The 22,479-nt window shown below is 31.9% G+C and overlaps 2 protein-coding genes across 4 annotated transcripts in view; both read left to right on the top strand.

Annotated features, from left to right (window-relative positions):
* LOC143054433 (ficolin-2-like) overlaps positions 1-22,479 on the top strand; it is a 218,519-nt gene that overhangs the window by 103,785 nt on the left and 92,255 nt on the right. The window lies entirely within an intron of this gene.
* LOC143054430 (uncharacterized) overlaps positions 1-22,479 on the top strand; it is a 76,418-nt gene that overhangs the window by 33,715 nt on the left and 20,224 nt on the right. For both annotated transcript variants that reach the window (XM_076227435.1, XM_076227434.1), the window contains 5 exons: positions 7,933-8,190; positions 11,175-11,618; positions 16,168-16,322; positions 17,471-18,691; positions 19,396-19,473. In XM_076227435.1, the coding sequence (XP_076083550.1) occupies positions 7,933-8,190; positions 11,175-11,618; positions 16,168-16,322; positions 17,471-18,691; positions 19,396-19,473 (2,156 nt within the window). The remainder of the gene's footprint in view (positions 1-7,932; positions 8,191-11,174; positions 11,619-16,167; positions 16,323-17,470; positions 18,692-19,395; positions 19,474-22,479) is intronic.

Here is a 22,479-nt window from a genome sequence, read left to right as displayed (position 1 = left end):
GTCTTATAACTCAAAAACCAAAGCATTTAGAGCAAATTGATGGGGTTAAATTGTTAATCAGGTCATGATCTATCTGCCCTGAAATTTTCAGATGGATCAGAGAACCCGTTGTTGGGTTGCTGCCCCTGAATTGGTAATTTTAAGGAAATTTTGCTGTTTTTGGTTATTATCTTGAATGTTATTATAGATAGAGATAAACTGTAAACAGCAATAATGTACAGCCAAGTAAGACCTAAAAATAAGTCAACATGACCAAAATGGTCAATTGACCCCCTAAGGAGTTATTGTTCTTTAGAGTCAATTTTTAACAATTTTCATAAAATTTGTAAATTTTTACTAAAATTGTCCACTGAAACTACTGGGCCAAATTCATTATAGATAGAGATAATTGTTAGCAGCAAGAATATTCAGTAAAGTAAGATGTACAAACACATCACATCACCAAAACACAATTTTGTCATGAATCCATCTTCTTCCTTTGTTTAATATTCACATAGACCAAGGTGAGCGACACAGGCTCTTTAGAGCCTCTAGTTTTCTGTAGGGGAAAGTAACAGTCTTCTTTTCGCAAATATAATATATGCTTTTTTACTTATCACATTCATATAGGATTAAAAGCTTGTGTTCTCATGGTTTATACGACTGCAAAAAATTGCAGTCATATATTGGTATCACGTCGTTGTTGTCCTTGTCGTCCGAAGACCATTAGTTTCTGGACAATAATTTTAGTTTAAGTGAATGGACCTCTATGAAATTCAAACACAAGGTTTGAAACTACAAAGGGAAGGTTGGGATTGATTTTGGGGGTAACGGGTTTTGGTCCCAACAGTTTAGGAATTTAGGGAATAAGAAGGGGTCAATATAAGCATTTTTCTAGTTTCCAGACAATAACTTGTGTGTAAGTGTATGGATCTTTCTGAAATTGTACCATAAAGGTTCCATACCAAAAATGGAAGGTTGGGATTGATTTTGGGGGTTTTGGCCCCAACTGTTTAGGAATTAGGGGCCGAAAACAATACTTTTCTAATACTTTGTATAAATTGCTTATTTCTTGACCAATTTCAATGGGGTTTTATTCTTGAATTCTTCCTGTTTTTTAAAATGCTAAATCTAACCGCGTATTAAGATTTGAATTTTGGGCCCCCTTTTTAAATTAGTCCACATTGAGGTCCAAAGTGCCCAAAATTAATCTTTGTTTGATTTCATCAAAAATTAAATTATTTGGGTTCTTTGATATGCCGAATCTCACCATGTATTTAGATTCTTAATTTTTGGTCCCGTTTTCAAATGGGTCTACATTAATGTCCAAACCGTCCAAAATTAAACTTAGATTGATTTTAACAAAAATTGAATTCTTGGGGTTCTTCGATATGCTGAATCTAAACATGTATTTAGATTTTTATACGCCCGTCAAAATTTTGACGGGACGTATTATGGTATACAAATGTCCCGTGTCCGTCTGTCCGTCCGTCCGTCCGTCCGTCTGTCTGTCCGTCCGTCTGTCCATCTGTCCGGCGTAAACATGTCGCACCGTAACTTGAGAACGACTTATCTGCCCTGAAATTTTCAGATGGATCAGAGAACCCGTTGTTGGGTTGCTGCCCCTGAATTGGTAATTTTAAGGAAATTTTGCTGTTTTTGGTTATTATCTTGAATGTTATTATAGATAGAGATAAACTGTAAACAGCAATAATGTACAGCCAAGTAAGACCTAAAAATAAGTCAACATGACCAAAATGGTCAATTGACCCCCTAAGGAGTTATTGTTCTTTAGAGTCAATTTTTAACAATTTTCATAAAATTTGTAAATTTTTACTAAAATTGTCCACTGAAACTACTGGCCCAAATTCATTATAGATAGAGATAATTGTTAGCAGCAAGAATATTCAGTAAAGTAAGATGTACAAACACATCACATCACCAAAACACAATTTTGTCATGAATCCATCTTCTTCCTTTGTTTAATATTCACATAGACCAAGGTGAGCGACACAGGCTCTTTAGAGCCTCTAGTTTTCTGTAGGGGAAAGTAACAGTCTTCTTTTCGCAAATATAATATATGCTTTTTTACTTATCACATTCATATAGGATTAAAAGCTTGTGTTCTCATGGTTTATACGACTGCAAAAAATTGCAGTCATATATTGGTATCACGTCCGTCCGTCCGTCTGTCCGTCCGTCCGTCCGTCTGTCTGTCCGTCCGTCCGTCTGTCCATCTGTCCGGCGTAAACATGTCGCACCGTAACTTGAGAACGACTTATTTAGATTTTTGATTTTTGGGCCCCGTTATCAAATTGGTCAACATTGAGGTCAAAAGGGTCCAAAATTAAACTTTCTCTGATTTCATAAAAAATTGAATTCTTGGGGTTCTTTGATATGATGAAACTATATAACCATGTATTTATATTTTGGATATTGGACCATAATAGGTAAATGTCCAATTTATAATTTTTAAGATCTTAGAATACATTCATTCTGTGTCAGAAACCTATGCTGTGTCAAATATTCCATCACAATCCAAATTCAGAGCTGTATCAAGCTTGATTGTTGTGTCCATACTTGCCCCAACTGTTCAGGGTTCGACCTCTGCGGTCGTATCAAGCTGCGCCCTGCGGATCATTTTATTGCCTATTTTTCTCTATTCATTATTTTTTTGCCATTGTTCTGTATTCTGTATACTCCACCCACACCCTATATATAGGCTTTTTTGTATCTTGCCTGACAAGGCCCATGATTGGTAAATAAAATAATGTCTAATGTCTATAGACCCTTTGGCAATTACTATTGACTATTGTAATTTCAATTATATTCGAAATAAGCTTGATTTCTTTACTAGTCCGTCCGTTGTAAATCTAATATATAGAATAGAATACACCTTTTTTTCCAAATTAATGTGCAACATTAGATTTTAGCAATATTAACAATTAAACGAATAGAGAAAAAAAATACTGATGGAAAGAATGACTTGATTGATAGAATATAAATAAGACAAATAAATATATGTTTCCGAGAAAACAGAGAAAAAAAACCCCATTCATCGTGAAATCAATACAAATTGAACTTAAGATACACAATTAAGCAAAGACACACTAATTTATTCACAAAACAATGCAAACAATTTAACAATTCTTTATTAACAGATGGGTACATGAAGTGTAAAAACTGATACAAGTTGATATCATTTCATTTACAATTCAATAAACATATAGCAGGGTTCTCACTAGGAATGGTGAGTCTCAATAGATTTTGATGAGTCCAGGATGCATGTAATTTTTTGTGTGTTATTACATTGAAATATGACGAATTAAACTAAAACGATGCGTGTTGGATTGGTTGTTATTATTATATCAATAAAAATTATGATCTCTTAATAGTTATTGTTCATTACAAAATATTTAACAGACTTCTTTCTGGGTCTATCAATTCTTGTTGTAGGGCCACATTTAAAAAAAATGATATAGCAGCTAATTCACTGTTATATATAACGTTAATTGAACTACTTCTGCCCACCCGATTTTTCGTGGAAATTAGCAGTGGGCGTAATCTTTGAAAAATAATCAGGTGTAATATTTTAAAAGACAAATGCTTGAAACATCCGTGCAACCTATCGTGTCTGACATTGCAAATAGTTATTCCTAAATATGATTAAGAAAAAGATCTTACAACTTTCTAGCAAACAAACTCTTTCTTTCAACATTGCAGATTGCTGCTATTTTTGCAATTTTCTCTTAAACAAATATTGTTGCAGTTACAATATTGTAAGAATGTTGCAAAAAAATTTTTCATTTCTGTAATGGATGACGTTATAATAACAGACACGATTTTGCTGAAAATTTCTAAGACTTTTCCCATGAAGCAAAATGACAGAGTCCAAATAACCATCACAATTTCCATAAACAAAATATTCTAAGTCCAAATTCCATCCTACTTTCCATCACAGAAATATTTAAGGTCCAATTGCCATCAAAACTTTAACATTTCCATCCTATTTATAACCATCAGATGGAGAAAATGTCATCATATTTTCCATAAGGGGGGAAAAATGCCATCAAATCTTCCATAAAAAAATATCAAGCCAAATAAATCCATCATCCTTTGATGCATTTATTTGTCTTGGAATGGTAGTCCATCAAGTACCATCAACTTTCCATCAAATTTTGATGGAAAATGAAGAATTTGATGGAAGATCTAGTGACAGGCAATGCTTTTATGTTCCATATTTATTATTAATACTTGCTCAAACAACTGTTCTAATTTCTTTGCTTTTTTAGCTCACCTGGCCCAAAGTTTAATCAACTTGAAACTTAGTACACATGTTTCCTATGTTAGATCTTTCTAATTTTCATGCCAAATTATAGTTTTGATCCAAATTTCATGGTCCACTGATCATAGAAAAAAAAGTGCGAGTGGGGCATCCGTGTACAGTATGGACACATTATTATTTCACCTTTTTTTGTGTTTTGAGCAAAAACCAAAGAAGATAGAGAGACACTAATCAAACAAAAAGATCACCAATATAAGATCAATAAAAAAGAAATGTTTGTCATGAATTCTATTCTTGTCTACAATGTTGGAGAGAGTCTATTGCTGAGTATGGACATATACCTATGTGAGCGACACAGGATATTTAGAGCCTCTAGTTTTCTCTATTCATTAGTTTTTGGCCATTTTTCTCTATTTTGTAAACTCTATCCACACCCTCATATGAAGGCCCAAATACACGTCAGAAGTGTCCAAGAAAACAGATAAAAAGTAAAATCACAATGATACTGAACTCCGTGGAAAATTCAAAACGGAAAGTCCCTTATCAAATGGCAAATTTAAAAGCTCAAACACATCAAACAAATGGATAACAACTGTCATATTCCTGACTTGGTACAAGCATTTTCTTATGTAGAAAATAGTGGATTAAACCTGGTTTTATACATGCATCTAGCTAAACCTCCCCCTTGTATGACAGTCATTTCATTATATTGACAACGATGTGTGAAGAAAACAAACAGACATAATAGTTAAAAATGTCAAAAATAGGGGTACCGCAGTCAACATTGTGTTATAAGCTTTATCATATCTTTTCTACAAACGAAGCCCTGTTTTGCTAAAATTGGTGATCGTATGAGGTGTATACATGTGCACACAACAAATTGGGAAAAAATCCGAAAAAAAATCTGTTTTGAGAGCACAGGGTTGGATGTGTGGTTAATTTTAAATTCAACTGGTCTTTTAGGAATTTCCTACCACTTTGCACGCAAGAAGAAATGTTGTAATCTATCAAATAGAACGATTGTGATTATTTGATTTATGACTATTCTTTTGAATGAATTAACGCTTTATTGTTATCAAAGTTACAAAATCACCGAAGTATTGTTAAAACTTCTGCATACGGACAAAACATGTTGAATGAAAATCACTGTGGTTCATTGGCGAATAAAAGAAATTTTCATGACAGAATTTGTATATAATAAGCAGTCATTTTTTTCGATAATTAACAAGGTCTTTCCATGAATTATTTACAGTTTAATATGTTCGAGTTGAATCAATTTTGTGTGACAAATGGATCATATAAATATGATGTAAAGGATGTAGTGACCAACTTATGACTTTTAAGAAAATGACAAGAAATGCCTTTAATCAGCACATGTTATTTCATTGGCTTGATTTCTACTGTCTTTGCAGTCTGTTGACATACATCCAGTGTCACCTTGGTTATTGTACATTGTATCTACGTGTCAATCATCGATCAGTATATACGACAACAATTTGAAATTGACAACTGGACATAATTTCAATTAATGTAAACCCATTGATGTAAAATCAATACAAACTTAACTTTATATAAATAGTTAATGCACAACAATTTATTCACAAAACAATGCAAAACCATTCAAAATTCTTAATTATCAGATGGGTATATGAAGTGTAAAATCTGCTATCAATACATTTACAAATCAATAAACATATGGCTGTTAATTCACCGTAATATTATGTTAATGGAACACCTCCCCCCTACCCGATCATCCATGGACAGCAGTGGGCGTGAATCCCACTCTATACTATGGACCCGTGAGCAGGCGTGGACAAAGATGTCGATCCAATGCCCAAGCCCACCGTGGGCGCAAGGAAATGATAAAAGTCCCCCTGGACTGTAGACTACCGTGTATGTTGTGTCAAATGTTTAATCAAAATCCAAATTCAGAGCTGTATCAAGCTTGAATATTGTATCTATTCTTACCTTAACAGTTTAGGGTTCGACCTCTGCAGTTTTATCAAGCTGCGTTCTACGAGCATTTAGAAATATAGAAAGTATTAGAAATAACCAATTCAGTTGGTATTTTTGTCTCGCTTACGTCATAAACTGAGACATAGGTATTCTGTATCTGACGTATTAGTTTGTCATTATATCTAGTTAATCGTGAATCACTAGTGGTAAGTCACAGGTATTTGGTATGCAGTTGTATTAGAATTGGCACATCTCATTGCCATGGAGATTATTTGACCCCGCCTGCTCAATTATCGTTTATTGACTTTGACATTTTTCTTAGTTTACATGATTTAGTTTGTGTTTAGGTTTTTTTAAAGGGAATTGTTAATCGATAGGGGACTATGTATAGCTATGCAATACTTTCAGATTACTTGTTCCACCTTCTGGAAGACTATCATGCTTCAAAGCTTAAATACAGGTGATGTTTTATGTTACGAAATTTCTGTCACCCATATGCATATTGTCCTTGACCTCATTTTAATGGTTTAGTCGGTGCTAAAAAAATGAGTAACACAAAGATTTCTGGATTTGAGTATTATTAACATTTTCACTATCTTGAAGACTTCTTTTTTAGGAAATGATGTTCTTCACTTGAACAGCATCGAGACCAAATGTCATGACTATTTGTCTATCTATGTAAAGTTATTTCGTTTGTTGAATGCAGATAATACTATTATTTTATCAGAAACACCCGAATCAATGCAAGAATCTCTAATGAGCTTTCAAAAAGTAGAAATCATCGAGGGGGGAATATATCGGTCTTTTCAAAATCGACTTTGGCTAAGAATTTTTTTAATTAAAACTCTTATCTGCGGATCGTAAAAATATTACTAAGCTGCGATGCTGTAACCTAGAAAAACAATTGAAACAGGAAGGTGGAATAGAATTCCTAGAGATGAAAGACAGTGTCATCTCTGCTTACATTTTGCAATATAAAAGTTTTTAAAATCACTGTTTATTAAGAAATTAGTTAACATATTGTAATTAAACAATAAATTATATGATATTATGTTAACATTGATTTGAGTAACCATTAATATGACTATGTATTTTGCCTCTTGTTACACATGTAAATATGTGTCTGAGTGTTTGAAAATAAAGTATATAATATATCAATATATAAAAAGCCTTATCTCACTGCACATACAAGATGGCTACTCAAACTAGTTGGAGCAGAATCGCTTTAACAGATGTCAGTTACACTACATCAGTGCTTTTTAAGAAAACAACGTCAGGGTGATATCAACAAATTATGAAATATATTCGGAAAAGAAATTTTACAAATACTATCATGAATTGCGTGACATTTTCACTGTAAAATGTGAAAACCATTTTTAAATTGTGGTACCTTCGAGGCACATAAAGATACATGTTAGATAACATGACAGTTAATTACTTATGGAAAAGATATAATGGCTAGGCACCTTTATTGCTGTTTTTCATCCCAAAGTCACAATTAAGCCTTTGACAAAAATCCTCACCTGACCATGCTGACGGTAGGTTCAAAAGGCCCCTAACTATTGTTTAATCATCTAATTTTGCTAAAAAACCTAAATATTTAATATTTACAAACAATGAAAAAGGTGCATAACAGATTACTTATATCATAATGAATTTGGTAAAATAATGTTCTTCTTCATAAAAATAACTTCATATCTTTGACTTTGTAGATGAAGTTCCAACTGAAATAAAACTAATGACTGACAAAAGATCTGTTGAATTGTACCTTAAATTACTTGAGTCAGGATCTGAGAAAAAGAGAGACATACGTTTGGTAGTAGTTGGAAAGAAAGGGGCAGGAAAGACCTCATTGATTAAAAGATTGTTTGGTGAAGACATTACAGATGTTACCAGTACAAATGGAATAGAAATTCACAAAATTAAATGCAAAGCAAAATCTGATGATGGAATATGGAATAAATTAGATGGTATGATTTTTTATAGTTAAAGACAATTACAACAAATGTGTTAAACAATAAATCAAACAATTCCAGTTCACTTCATTTTTAGATCAAATCTCTAATGAAAAATGTAACTTTAAACGTGGACACCGATGGATGCAATTGAGAATAACAAGCCATGGCATGCCTTATATAAAGTTAAGGTTTTATTGTTCCTAATCAGAAAGTAGGATGCTTTAATTTCCATGCAGCAGTGGCTCTATTTATAATGCTCTTTTATAAAGCTTTATATATCAAAAGGTTATTTGAGCTGGTTAAGTTTGTCATTATCTTGTATACTGATGCCTAATAATCTGAGGTTTAAGTCTGGCATATGTATGTTGTTTTAGGCTCTGTTGTTTCGTGATTATATCCCTTTCTAAGATAATAAAGCTACCAGGTCAACTTCTTTTTAGTAGGGTTCATGTGAAGTTGACCTCATTTTCATGTTTCTTTGGTCAACATTACTTCTAGTCCTAGATACTAACTTTACTATAAGTAATTCAACAACTATATTTGGTGTATAGAACAATTGCAAGGTGTAAATATCATAAATATCGTAAATAAAAAAAATATCAAACTCCGAGAAAATGTCGTGAAGCAAATGAACAAAATATAAGCTGAAATACATCAAACAAACGGGTAGCAATTGTCATATTCCTGACTTGATACAAACATTTTCTTATGTGGAAAATGGTGGATTTATTAGCAAGCTAAACCTCTGATTGATATGACAGTCACATGCAATTCCATTATACTGACAACATGGACAACGATGTGTATAATAAAACAAACAGACATAATTTGTAAAAATCTCAAACATAGGGGTACAACATTCAACATTATGTTATAAACTTAATCACATAAAAGAAGCAAAAAAGGTCAACAAAGATAAACAGGCATATAGACAAAGCACATTAGCAAGAACGAAAGACAAGAATACAAAAATTTACCAAATCACAAAAAGTACTGAGCCACGTCAAAAGGATATTGCCTAAAATATACAAAAAAGTAGAAGTAATCATGAATGGTTTTATCCTACTTTGACCTCAGTTTCATTGATTATTTATTGTGAAAGATAAAGGCAACAATAGTTTACAGCTGTTCAAAAGTCACCAATCGATTTAGTGAAAACTAATCCGGGTTACAAACAAAAACTGAGGGAAACACATCAACTATAAGAGGAAAATAAAAGAACAACAGAAACTCTAAAAGTGCAACAAAAACAAATGCCAACACACATAGAAACGGACAATTCGATAACACTTGCCATATTCCGGACTTGGTACAGGTCATTATGACTCATTTAAAAGAAATGGTAGGTTAAACCTTGTTTTGTGGCTAGCCAAGTTTATTTTGTAGCTGTATTATGAAATTATCCCAGGTATGACTGGGGTATAGAAACATGGTTAGGCCCAAAAATAATATATGTCTGTTTACGGTTACCCGACCCACCCTATTTTGAGCGCCGACCCTTAGTCATTTTATTTCCGTCGCAAAGTGAAAAATAAACTGAACTCGTGTCAAAAGTGAAGTTAGTGTTGCCAATAATATAAATCAATTGCCTGATCAATCACAATATTTTTTAAAGTATGTAACCTTAAACAGACATATATTTTATTTAGCCTTATTTCTAAAAGTCGTCTTCTTCTGACCGTCAGTGAAACCAGAGCCAAAGTGGTGTGTTTGTTTGGTAGTTTGGGATGAATAACTTCGAAGTCACTTTAAATTTAACGTTTCTTGTACAGATGTTCAAAAGCCCTCTGCACATTTACAATCCTTGTTACATAATTTTACGAGGTTTGCATGTGCTCTGTTGTAAGATAAATTGTCTGGTTAATTTGTTCTCGTCTTGAACATGCATGTAATATTTGCTCCTGAATGGTAGGCAATTACAATCAATCAGTTAATCTTAAAGACATTCAACAACAAATTCAATCATATCAGTTAAAAAGGACAGACATTTCAATTTATGTTATCTATTAGGTCCATCTGTCTCTAACTTTAACCTTTAACATAGTTTGAAAAACTGATTTTTCTTCTCTTAGACATAAACCTGACAGAAAAAAACTCGTCCTTTCAGAAATTTGGTGGTCCTTCATTCTTTAAGAAGTTCTTAACTTGCAGATGTTAGGATGGAATAACATATGGCAATTTTATTCTGTAATTGTTTATTGCTTATTTTATACCTTCATATAACTAAACAGTTTTTTCTTTGGGGAGATAGGGGTCTAAATTAAATCGATAAATAAAGGCAACAGTAGTATACTGCTGTTCAAAAGTCATAAATCGATTGAAAGAAAACAGATCTGGGTTACAAACTAAAACCGAAGGAAGAACATCCACTATAAGAGGAAAAGGACGGAACACCAGATCTAGATATAAACTGTTTTATATGACCGCAAAAATGTAGTTCATACATGTACCATTCATTTGTCAACTTTTTTTTATAAAAAGTGTGGGTCACTCAACTTTTTTTCCAGCTTCAGGTTGTACACAACTTACAGACTTTCCATAGATTATCAATTATCAATCAGATTTAAATGATAGAAAGTAAACTAAACGATAGAATTTTTAGAAAATAAAATGGAAAATAAAGGTAACAGAACTTGTTTCCTTGCAACATGTACAAAACAAAATATGTAAATTTACAACATGTTTTATGTTAATAGCTGGTTAATCTGTATAATCACCCCCATACATTGTATATGGCTAAGTTGAACAATTGAATCATACAAATAAAAATACTTATATGTAAAAATAGTTATAATAAACTCATAAGATAAAATACATTTTTAGAATAGAAATCTTACAAATTAATTACAATCCTATCTTAAAATTTGCATAATTCTAAAAAGGACGTAGACCAATTGTTTTTGCTATTTCACATTATAAGATGGAGAAAGACATCCGATTTACCTTCAGCAGAGTATTAGAAAGTCAGAAAAAAAAATTTGATTTTTAAATAATAGGAAACAATGAAGAAACTGAAACCCAAGCAAGACTTTTGAAAGAATACGAGGGAAAACTTCAGAACAAAGGAACAGTTGAAATACCAGTAGAATCCCACATTGCAATTAATGACAACACACCGTCAACGAGTTTTGATGTATCAAAGAAATCAGGGACGGTATATCAGCAGCCTGAAATAATAAAATCTCAAGAAGCAGGAGATCCGCCAGTTACTAACCAGCATCCAGACCAATCACTTGAACAAGCAGGAAGGGATTTTGAAGCCATGCAAACTGCTAAGTCCAAAGTTGATCTAACCGACAAAGAGGAGTATGCCACATTACTGCTATGGGATTTTGCAGGAGATGAAGAATTTTACCACACACATCAAACATTTCTCTCATCAGATGCAATTTATCTTGTTGTTACAAAACTGAATGAGGCTGATGACCCAAGTGCCAAAGGTATTTTTTTCATATATATATATAGAATAACATCTTCATGCCTTATATATCATGTACTGTAGTACGACGCTAGATTAAAACTGACGTGGAAAGGTAACACCCAGCCATTGAAATCTTCATTATATGAAGCCCAGGGCCATTGAATATTTTAGTGTAAACTACTGATCGGAACCGAACCAGATATGAAAAAAGCGCATTTTACAATAATAACTACATATGCACAAATGGCAAAGTAGACAGAAAACAATGATAGCTGAAGAAATAACTAAGCATTAAAAGACTATTTGTTAGATAACTTTGTTAAAAGAACTAGAACACACCCGTGATATCGCGGGTCCGTGACTGAATAAAAGTATATAACTATGCGCAAGCCTTATTTTAGTATTAGTATTGTCATCTGATAAAGTCATGCCGATTATAAGATATACAGTTTTCTCTGCTTTCAAATCTTTCTGTTTGAACCCGTCAAACTGGAACTTATCAATTATATACGCCTTATTTTAGTCCAGATTTTTAGTATTCGTATTGTTAATCTAATTGATTAAAATACTACAATAGGTAACAATTTGACAATTAAGTAGTGTCAACCCTGTGATTATGACCCGTGTAATACTATACAGCATAATAATCCTGAATACACCGTTTGGTGGTGCGCCTGTTAGATGCGGAACGTACAGATAAGGTAATCGGTAACACTAAACAGGTGAATATACTATTGGTATCGGTATCGGACTCGATCCGGAACTTCTTAATTATTGGCAATATTAATTACGTGGAAAACAAAAGGGCCTGGATTGGTGTAATTTTTAATCTACACCTTTGTACTATATTAGTTATATATAAAGTTGAACTTTTTGATTCGTCATTTTTACGTGATGACGGCTGACAAATTGGACCTCGTAATTTTAGTATTATAGATATATCATTTTGATAAAAAGAAAAAACTGGGACTAATTGACTGAGTACCATGAACCAATATATGCCATAGACATGATAAAGAAAAAGTTATTTAATTTAAATTTCATTGCTTTATGATAGTTTCTTTCCTTTTTTTTATTTTTGATAAGAACCAGTGTTTTTTCTACATATTTAGTGCAATTGTATCTATACAGGTTGCACTATAATAAACAATTCATTCATTTAGCTGGATAGGTAGGGTAACTGGAACCACACATATATTTTTATTTGGCCCAAGAGGAAAACAATAATTCTGGAACTATAAATGAATATAGAAAACATAAAACTGAAAATACTGTTATCATGGTTATAGTTTAATTGTATTCTCAGTTATGAATTCAGCAATATAGACACAGGGTGGAATAGAATATTTTATTCACCAAATAAGGGCCTATAGCATACAAACAATATAATACATTTTGTAATAAACAATAACATATATAACATGAAGGAATGTCGTGACAAATTACATTGAAAAAAATGAAATTTATTTTTTACGCCAAATGTGATGCTATCCAAAATTTCTGGGGAGAACACTGGATGATGAATTTTCCTAGCGTTTAGAATTATTTTAGTTTATTTTTATAAAAGAAGGTGAAGATACACTGATTTTATACATTATAAAGGTATTTAAAACAATCATGTCATAAGTAAGTTTGAGTCTAATTTTTATTTCTTTTATTTATGGTAACAATCATAACAATCTACCTAATTTGCACCTTTTATTTTCATTTTTTTAAATATATTTTTGTGACTGTAATTAATTTAGAAAACCTGGATCCTTCACACCTTTTATAAAGATGCCTTATGTAATGAAGTTTCCGTATGTCATTTATCCATTGTCCTTGACCTCATTTTCATGGTTCAGTGACTACCTAAATAAAAGATTAGATTTTTAGTATTCTTAATTTCTGTCTTATTATGAGTTATACGATAACTATATTTGATATGCATGTGGGTACCTTGAAGGTCATATCTGTCCCACAGTTTTTACTTAACCTCAACATCACTCCATGGATCAATGAAGTAGGTTAAGTTTTTTGTGGTCAGTACGTATCTCAGATACTGTAAGCAATAGGTCTACTATATTTTGATGTATGGAATTATTGTAAGGTGTATATGTCCAACTGGCAGGTGTCTTCTCACCTTGACCTCATGTTCATGGTTCAGTTGTTAAAAGTTACTTTTAAGTGTTTGTGTTTTCGGTCTGTTTTTCTGATACTGTATGCTGTAGGTCAACTTAATTGGTGTATGGAAATATTTTTCGATATACATGTCAGTCTGACTTGTTTTATTTGACTTTGTCCTCATTTTCACGGTTCATTGCTTAATGTTAAGTTTTTGTTTTTTTTTCTGTTTTTTAATACTCTAAGCAATATTCCAACTATATTTGGTGCATGTAATGATTGTGAGGTGTATTAATTTGTCTGTCTGATGGTCATCATCTTAACATGACCTAATTTTTATGGTTCAATGTTCAATCTTAAGTTTTCCTGGTTAGTTTTGTTTCTTAGATACTATATGCAATTGGTCAACTATATTAAAAATCATGTTATAACTGAAGATGTACATGTCTGTCTGGTTGGGTTCATCTGACCTTGGCCTCGTTTTAATGGTACATTGATCAAATTTAAGTTTTCCTGGTTAAGTTTGTTTCTTAGATGTGCAATAGGTCAACTATATTTGAAGCATATTTGGTGTATGAAATGATTGTAAGGTGTACATGTACTTTCAGTTTGGTTTATCTGACCTTGACATCATTTTCTTGGATCATGTAAAGTTTATGTGATAGTTGTAGTAAAGCTTTATATTTAAGACTATCATCATAATATCAATGTTGGTAATTAAGAAAGCGAGACAATTCAGCATGTGCACTCTTGTTTAATATTACTTGATTCATGAATCTGTTAGAAAATATCCAACGTCCAAAGAATAAAAAGTATATACTCCATAACCATAGGATTAATTCTATATATCATAAACTCGTTATTTAGGCTTCTACAGCACATGGAAAGATTTTAATGCAAAATAAAGGCAACAGTAGTATACCGCTGTTCGAAAGTCATAAATTGATTGAAAGAAAACAAATCCGGGTTACAATCTAAAACTAAGGGAAACACATCAACTATAAGAGGAAAACAACGAAACAACAGAAAAACTGAAGTGAACAAAAAACACTTAAAAACAAACTATAAGATAACAACTGCAATTTTCCTGACTTGGTACAGGACATTTTAAGAAAAAATGGTGAGTTGAACCTGGTTTAGTGGCTAGCCAAACCTCACACTTTAATGACAATGTTAAATATAACATGTAAATGACACCATTACATGACAGGAATACAGTACAAATAAATGCAAGAACATTCAGGGCTGAGAATTACACAAATAAACAATACAATAGTACATTTCAACCTCCTAAACACAGAATAAAAACGAACATGTAAAACAACATAGAACATCACACAAAAACAGCACAACAGAACTACAAACTGTCTTTCATACGACTTGTTCAACGCAATAAGAGTGACTTCACAGGTAAATTTCTAAAAATTTTGATACTGTTCAAGATCAGGTTTGTAACTTTGTCATTTGATGTATTTAATAACAATTACAAGGATATAAATATAGAATTGTGTTAGTAATTAGATAATTAATTGTATTATCTATCTTTGTCGGTATTTTTTGTATATCAAACTGTAAAACAAATAAATCGTGTACATATAGTTGCTTTAAACTAAAATCTTAGAAATGTATTGGGTGATTAACTATCTGTACTGTATCATACGAATAGAAAAATAAAAAAAATAGAATTACAACTACAAACGGTAAGACATTTAACAATATCTGATCAAAATTACAAATACAACATCGTAACTAAATATATGAATGTTTGATAAACAAATACCGTGACACGTCTTATAGGAATGTGCATTCACACTCAGTAAAACAGTCGTATTTGGGAATAGGTCATGTTCGGTACTTAGAAGACCAGACGAAGTAAATGGTAAATCACAATCTAAGATGTGATAACAATGTCCTTAGTTAGTTTAGACACATACACATGGTATGGATCAACCAACTCTTGATGGTGTCCATAAAATTTACAGAGTGCCATTTTTAATCTTTCCTTGTCATAACTTTAAGAAACACTCTCCTGTTTATGAAGTCCGTATAGTGTGAACATGCACGAGCATAACGTATCAGCTGAGATATGTAAACATCAAATGATAGGACAGAATGTTGCTGCAAAATTGCAGAGATTGTGATCTAAGATTTAACAGTAAATCTTTATAATTTTTGGGAATCCACATCTCGTTAACACCACTGGTAGAATATATTTCATCACAATATTTTTGAAGGCCATCTATTACTGTAGAAAAAATAGTAGTCAGTACTTTAGAAATATGTGTAGTCGAACATCTTGATGATCCAAGCAATGCATCGTTCTTTATAATATGGAGTTTTGCAAAGTGATATTAGGAAGAATGACAACTAATGAAGGCTTCTGTACCAATATCCTCTTTTTTTATCTTCTCATGACATCTTTCATACAACAAACTACAACCTAAATTACACTTATTTCTTTGCAGATTTATTCTGTTTATGGATTGACTCAATACATTGCTACTGCAGACCGGAACAGGACAAAAATGAAGCTGATGACAACAAATCACCAAATTGCATTGATCCACCAGTAGTTGTTATTGGTACTTGGAAAGATGCTGTTACCTGTGAAATAGAAGAGGTATAATAAATTGAAAATAATAAAATTAATCACATTGCTTCAGTTTTTGTCTTGCCTGTGACGAAAGCTAGACATAGGGATTGCCTTTCCGGCAACAGTGGCGAAGATGGTGATAGTAAGTTTGATAGGCACTACATGTGATAGGTCAATGATATTTTCTAAAAGTTGGCATTACTATCAGTAAATATCAGTTTGATGACTATTTTGAGGCCCAATGTCATGGTAGACATATCAGATTCATATAAGTAGTCCCCTACCGACAAAGTCGAAGGGGGCTTTAGGTTTGGTTTGCACTCTGTCTGCCTGTCTGTCCATCCGTCAGTTCGGCAAATAAATTTTCCACACATTTTTCTGCATGCTTGATGATATTGATTGGAAATTTTTATATATAGTTTAATCATGACCAGTTTGATCAAGTTTGATTTTTGATTTTTGATCCAGGCTGATTTTTGTGCACAGTACTAGTACTGGTCTTAGGACCTTGAAAGTTCGCACAAGTAATCTGGGTTTTTTACGCCTTTTTTTAGTCATGCTGATTTGATATTTGGTATATAGTTTTACTGTAACAAGATGCAGATCAAGTTTGAATTTTTTTTCTGTCTTCTGATTTTGTGCAGAGTTATGATTCTTGTCCCCGAAAATTTGCTTAGGTAATCATTTTGTTGCACTTTTTTTCGTCAAGCTTAAAGATATTGGTTTGATATTCGCTAAATAGTTTCACCATGACAAGTTACAAATCGAGTTGGAGTTTTGTTCAGATTGGATGATTTTGTTACAGTGTTGTGGTCTTCTACAGGCAATTAATAAATGTGTTCACACTTTTTTAGTCATGCTTGATTTGATTTGTTGTATGTTATAAAGTTTACAAGTAATGGATCAAAGTTAGCAGTTTCTTCCAGTACAATTAACCCGTGCCGTGCAATACTCTTATGCGTTATCAGATTATTTTAATTCAAATATTTGAAGGCAGTCAAATCCTAACACACTGTTCAGTATCTACCATAATAGAAACTGCTATGTCAACAAGGAATAAGATGTTATGTATAAAAATCAGATATAATATGATAAAGGGATAACACATGTTTAAAGCACGCATGTATCTCACTTTTTCATGTTTTTGTAAACTAGGCAAATATTTCATTTTGTAGCTTGAGGATGCATGCATAAAAAACCTTTGGCAATATACTGAGAATCTGGCAGAAGATGAACGGGGTCATATAAGGAGTAAATACTTTATTTCCAATAAAAAAGATGATAACCATGTATTTTTGCAAATACGACAAGATATTTTAAACTTAGCCAGATCAATGAGAACATGGAACACAGATTATCCTTTGAAATTCATTCAGCTGGAACAATGCCTTCAAGAGAAGAAGAAGGAGTTACCAATCATTTCTTATCAGGAAATGATGCACATGGCTGCTGCTACTCCAAAACCTTTGAGTGTGGAAGAACTGAGGTTATTCTTAGATTTTCACCACGAAATCAGAGCTTTAGTTTATTTTAAGGATCTCCCTGATTATATTATTTTAGATACACAATGGCTGTCTGATGCTTTTAAATGTATAGTAACGGCAAAAAAATTTCGAGCTGCTAATATTAGAAATCAAAAAAGATGGGAAGAATTTTACCAAAGAGGAAAATTACATAATGATGTTTTAGAAGACATATTCAAAATAGAACAAAACATTTTGTACAAACACAAAGACCATGTACTGAATGTAATGGAGAAATTTGATATTATTATACGTCCAAATATATCAGGTAAAGACACTGCTGATGCGAAACCTTGCTTTTATGTACCTTGTATGATTAAAGAAGAACCAAAGTGTGACATATACAAAATGTTTAATGTGACAAAAGATATCTGTAAAAAATCCACATGGTTAAATTTTAAGTTCGGGTTTTTACCACCGCATCTAATAAATCATTTGATTGCTTCTTTGTGCAGGAAATATGAAGTTGCAGAAGTTGCAACTAAGCAACATAAAAAGCAAATTGCTCTTTTTAGAGGCTCTGGTGTCTTTGAGCTACAGAAGGCAACACAATTAAGGAAATTACTTGTTATGAAATGTCCAAATGCTATTCAAATTCAGGTTTGGCAGTTTGGGAAGCAAGTTGTAAGAGGCATGTACAAATACATTGCTGACTTTGTGTTAGAGGAAATAACAGAGATAATAAGTACAAGATTTAAGATGTCTAATGTTAAGTTTGAGAAAAAGTGGGAATGTGGACTAACAAAACCAGAGTCTGTGACAGGAACGTTTGACTTTAGTGAAGAGCAGGAAACAATATATTATTGTAAGACTTGTTCTACTATACACGAGTTCATTGGTGAATGGTCTGATCTACAACAGAGTTCATCTGATGTAAGTATAATATATTTATTCATATTTGATGAGTTTTACAACAGCAAATTTTCAATTATATTGTTCACTTTCTAAGGTGGTATGGGTGCCTTCCCCACCTTGATACTTAATCATGTTAATAGCTGTTTATTTATTTTAAACATGTTCTTTTTCACATACATTGTTCATCGTGATCAAGTTTGCTATAAACATATATTTCAACACACAACATTATGCATATGAAATGGTTTTTTTCTCTCAAATAGTGTCAATAAGATTTCAATGTAATTTGCTTTACCATCTGCTACTCTTTCAAATATGATACTCATTAACTTCAAATTTACCGAAAAGTTATATAAAGGTATTGAAATAGTTAGGAAACGCTTACAATAAAACTTGTCTCCTTTGGAAATTGGAAGCAAGACATTTACTTTAACCCAGGATTAGGCGCTGCAGCAGTTGTGTCTTTAATATTCTTTTCTGAGTTAAGATGGTTTAACATGAAAAAAAAAATTGAGATAATTTGAATATTTCAAATTCTCTATGTGATAACTTAAGTACAATCTGCTGGTAGAAATACAAGATGATATATATATGCAATCATTGAAATAACATATTGATTCATAGGTTTGAGTACAGTGTTGTTTTAGCTCTATTAGGTAGTGGTGATCATCCGATTATGGAAACTTATTTTGCTAAGTTACAATGTATTTTTATTGTCACAGATTTCTGCAAATGTTCCAAGATCTACTCCTTCCATAGCAAGCTTCAGTCAAAACAAAACTCCCGCTCAATCCACCAAGGTAACAAGCTACCATTTTATAGCATTCAGCGTATATGTTACCCTTATGTTGATATATGTATGACTAGCAGTAAAACTACGTAATGTATATGAGGATGTAAGATAGATTAATTATCACTACTTGTATTACTTAGAAAGTTCTATTTATCTACAAAGAAATATATTAATATATATAATTCATTTATCTTGTTTTGAAATGTTTAACAAATTACCAAAATTAAGAACCTTGAAATTTATATATATAAAGCATTTAACAAAATTTAAAACATTTGTATTTTATAAAATTTTAAAGTGTCTAATCATGTAATGGCTGGCTAATCCAAATCTATAACGATAGCGAAATTGCCACAAACCTACAGTTCCATATTGCTTTCCAAAATAAATGAAAATTGTGTGCTAAAGGTTTATTAGAAAAATTTAATATACATTTTGTTTAAACTGTTTCCGTTTCATTAAGCATGTTTAGATTATTTTAGCGTTATTACATTTGGCATCCATGTCAATAAACTTTTGTTATCTGTGGTACGCATTCCCGAATCCACAGCAGATTTGCTCCTGCTATAAATGTATAACAATGTTGATTTTATAAAATTCCAAATAAGCTGTTCATAACCGTGATTGTTTAGTCGTCGGTAACAAAAGTTATAACGGTGATATTAACAGTACGAGTTCAAACCTTGTACCCTGAATGATGAAATGTATTCATCGTAATTTTTTTCTCAACCAAAATATCGTTTAATCCTAGAGATATTATATATTTCATTTTCATATAATGACGATCATTTGTTTGTGTTTTTTATTGTCAAAAAAGTAGTTTTACAGTTGTGGCTTTTATTTCATACTTTATTTAAATTCGGGTCCGTTCAATGTTATTTATAATTTTAAAGTACATGTTTTTTTCTCTTGTAGCGGTGTCATTCTATATTTTGATATTACTATATAATATTAAACAAGAACGTTCAATTGTCGAACATCTTCTCCCTAAAAAAATAACTCTCAACATAAAAAAAATTAAAAAAAAATTGTTAATAACTTCTGCAAACCTTCATTGAATTTTATAAACCTTAATCTTTGATTCAGTATTTGAATAGTTTCAGAGACCCTTTATAACTTGCCTCACATTATATGATTTCATCATTTTTTAAGGTTGTATAATGACCTGTTAATCTAACTTCATTGATATTTAATCTATGGTTGATAGTTGTTTCATTGGCAATCATACCACATCTCCTTTTTCCGAATCATTTTGTGACCTTTAAACTTGATGATGCTAAACTATGGTAACAGCTTGGTAGTTGTCTCCATTTTATTCTCTGATTGGAGCAACAGGTAGCATTTAATTTGTTGATGTCGAATGAATAGTTTGTGGTGTGCAGCATGATAAAGTTTAATATATCAGATACAATCTATTTCATTATACATAACATTGGTAGTTCATCTTTTTCAATGGACTTGCCTTTTCTAGAACAGTAAACATTAACCTGGCACGTGAACATCAAAATTGTCAATATGAACTATACTTAAACCAATTCATTCCAGGATATCCATGCATACTACATTTTCGAAGGGTTTAAGAGAACGTAATTATTCGAATATACCAAAAAGATTTACGCTACAATGAAATAGACTGTAAGATTAATGAACGGAAAATCTTGAAGGCTACATGGCTAAACATAGAACATAGGAGTGTTGTTTTTGGCTTATATCTCTTAAACCAAAATATTTGAGCAAATCTAAATCCTAAGACACAATTCTCTTTAACAGAGATGTTGAAATAAGAACGAGTCCTTAATTAATCCAAACATCTCAATATTATCCCTTAGACAAAATCTATTTTTGTAACAGTATGTATAGCTTCAGAGAATCAATGAAAGATCTCATTATCTCTTAATTAAATACATATTAAGTTTATTTTCATATATTTAAATATTTGAAATAGTCGGTCAATATTACTGTTAGTTTTGTTTTGAACCAAACTATGTAGGCAAGTATCTATTTTATCATTCCTTCAATAGTTAAATAATACATGCATATATACGCATACATAATGGTAAGAAATAATTGATTTGATGATGTAATTTCACCTGGTGTTTAGGTTTAGGTTTTATATTACCTAGGCATTATCCTCATCAGGTACCCTAGCCTTACAGCAACACGATAAAGATAAACGAAAATTCTGGTGCACGGCACTCGGTGAATCATCTTTCTGTTTACCTTAAATTAAATTGTGAATATTGTGATATAGCTTAATCTCCTATATTCTATTTTAGTTTAGAAGATGTTAAATATTCTGTTAAGTTCTTGTGTTTCTGGTATCATATGCAATAATGGGTAGTTTTTGAAAAAGTTGGTTTGTTGTGCCATAATTTGAAATTAAGTGCCAGTGTTTTCTTAAAGTTTTTCCCAGTTGTTTAACTTTAAGATTAAATGTTGTTATGAAACATAAAGGTGGTGATTTCTTTTTTTTCCTAGCTATATACCGTAATGTACTTTCCCTTGTTCTTTTCATTGTTGTCGATATTAAGGGATCAATTTCGTCTGCAACATAACCCCGTTTCTGGAGTTTTTCTGTGAACAATTCAACCCAAAACATAACAACGATCAGTTTGCGTGATTAGTTTTTGATATAATGATGTAGCATTTATCTCGATACAATGCACATTTAATTCTATTTTTACAAGACCGCAAAAATTGAAAATTTTTTGATCTTATATTGGTATCACGTTGGTGTCGTTGTCGTCTGAAGACATTTGGTTTTCGCACTCTAACTTTAGTAAAAGCAAGGAGGTTATATTAGAAGGAGAGAGGACGAAAGACGATAATTACACATAAAATGTTACCGACTTTTCTGTAAGTGGGTGTTAATTAGTTGAGATTGACTCTGTCACAGAGGGAGATTTTGTCCTAATTACATACCCGAGTAAGAACGTAAAACACCTGAGGTGTCATAAACTGACCGGATATACAATTATTGAAATATTAATCAGATTTTTTGGATATTTTTTAT

The sequence above is a fragment of the Mytilus galloprovincialis genome, chromosome 12 (genome assembly GCF_965363235.1).
Source record: "Mytilus galloprovincialis chromosome 12, xbMytGall1.hap1.1, whole genome shotgun sequence".
Classification (NCBI taxonomy): Eukaryota; Metazoa; Mollusca; class Bivalvia; order Mytilida; family Mytilidae; genus Mytilus; species Mytilus galloprovincialis.
Note: the sequence above shows the minus strand (reverse complement) of the source record. Positions and strands in the feature narration are given on the sequence as shown.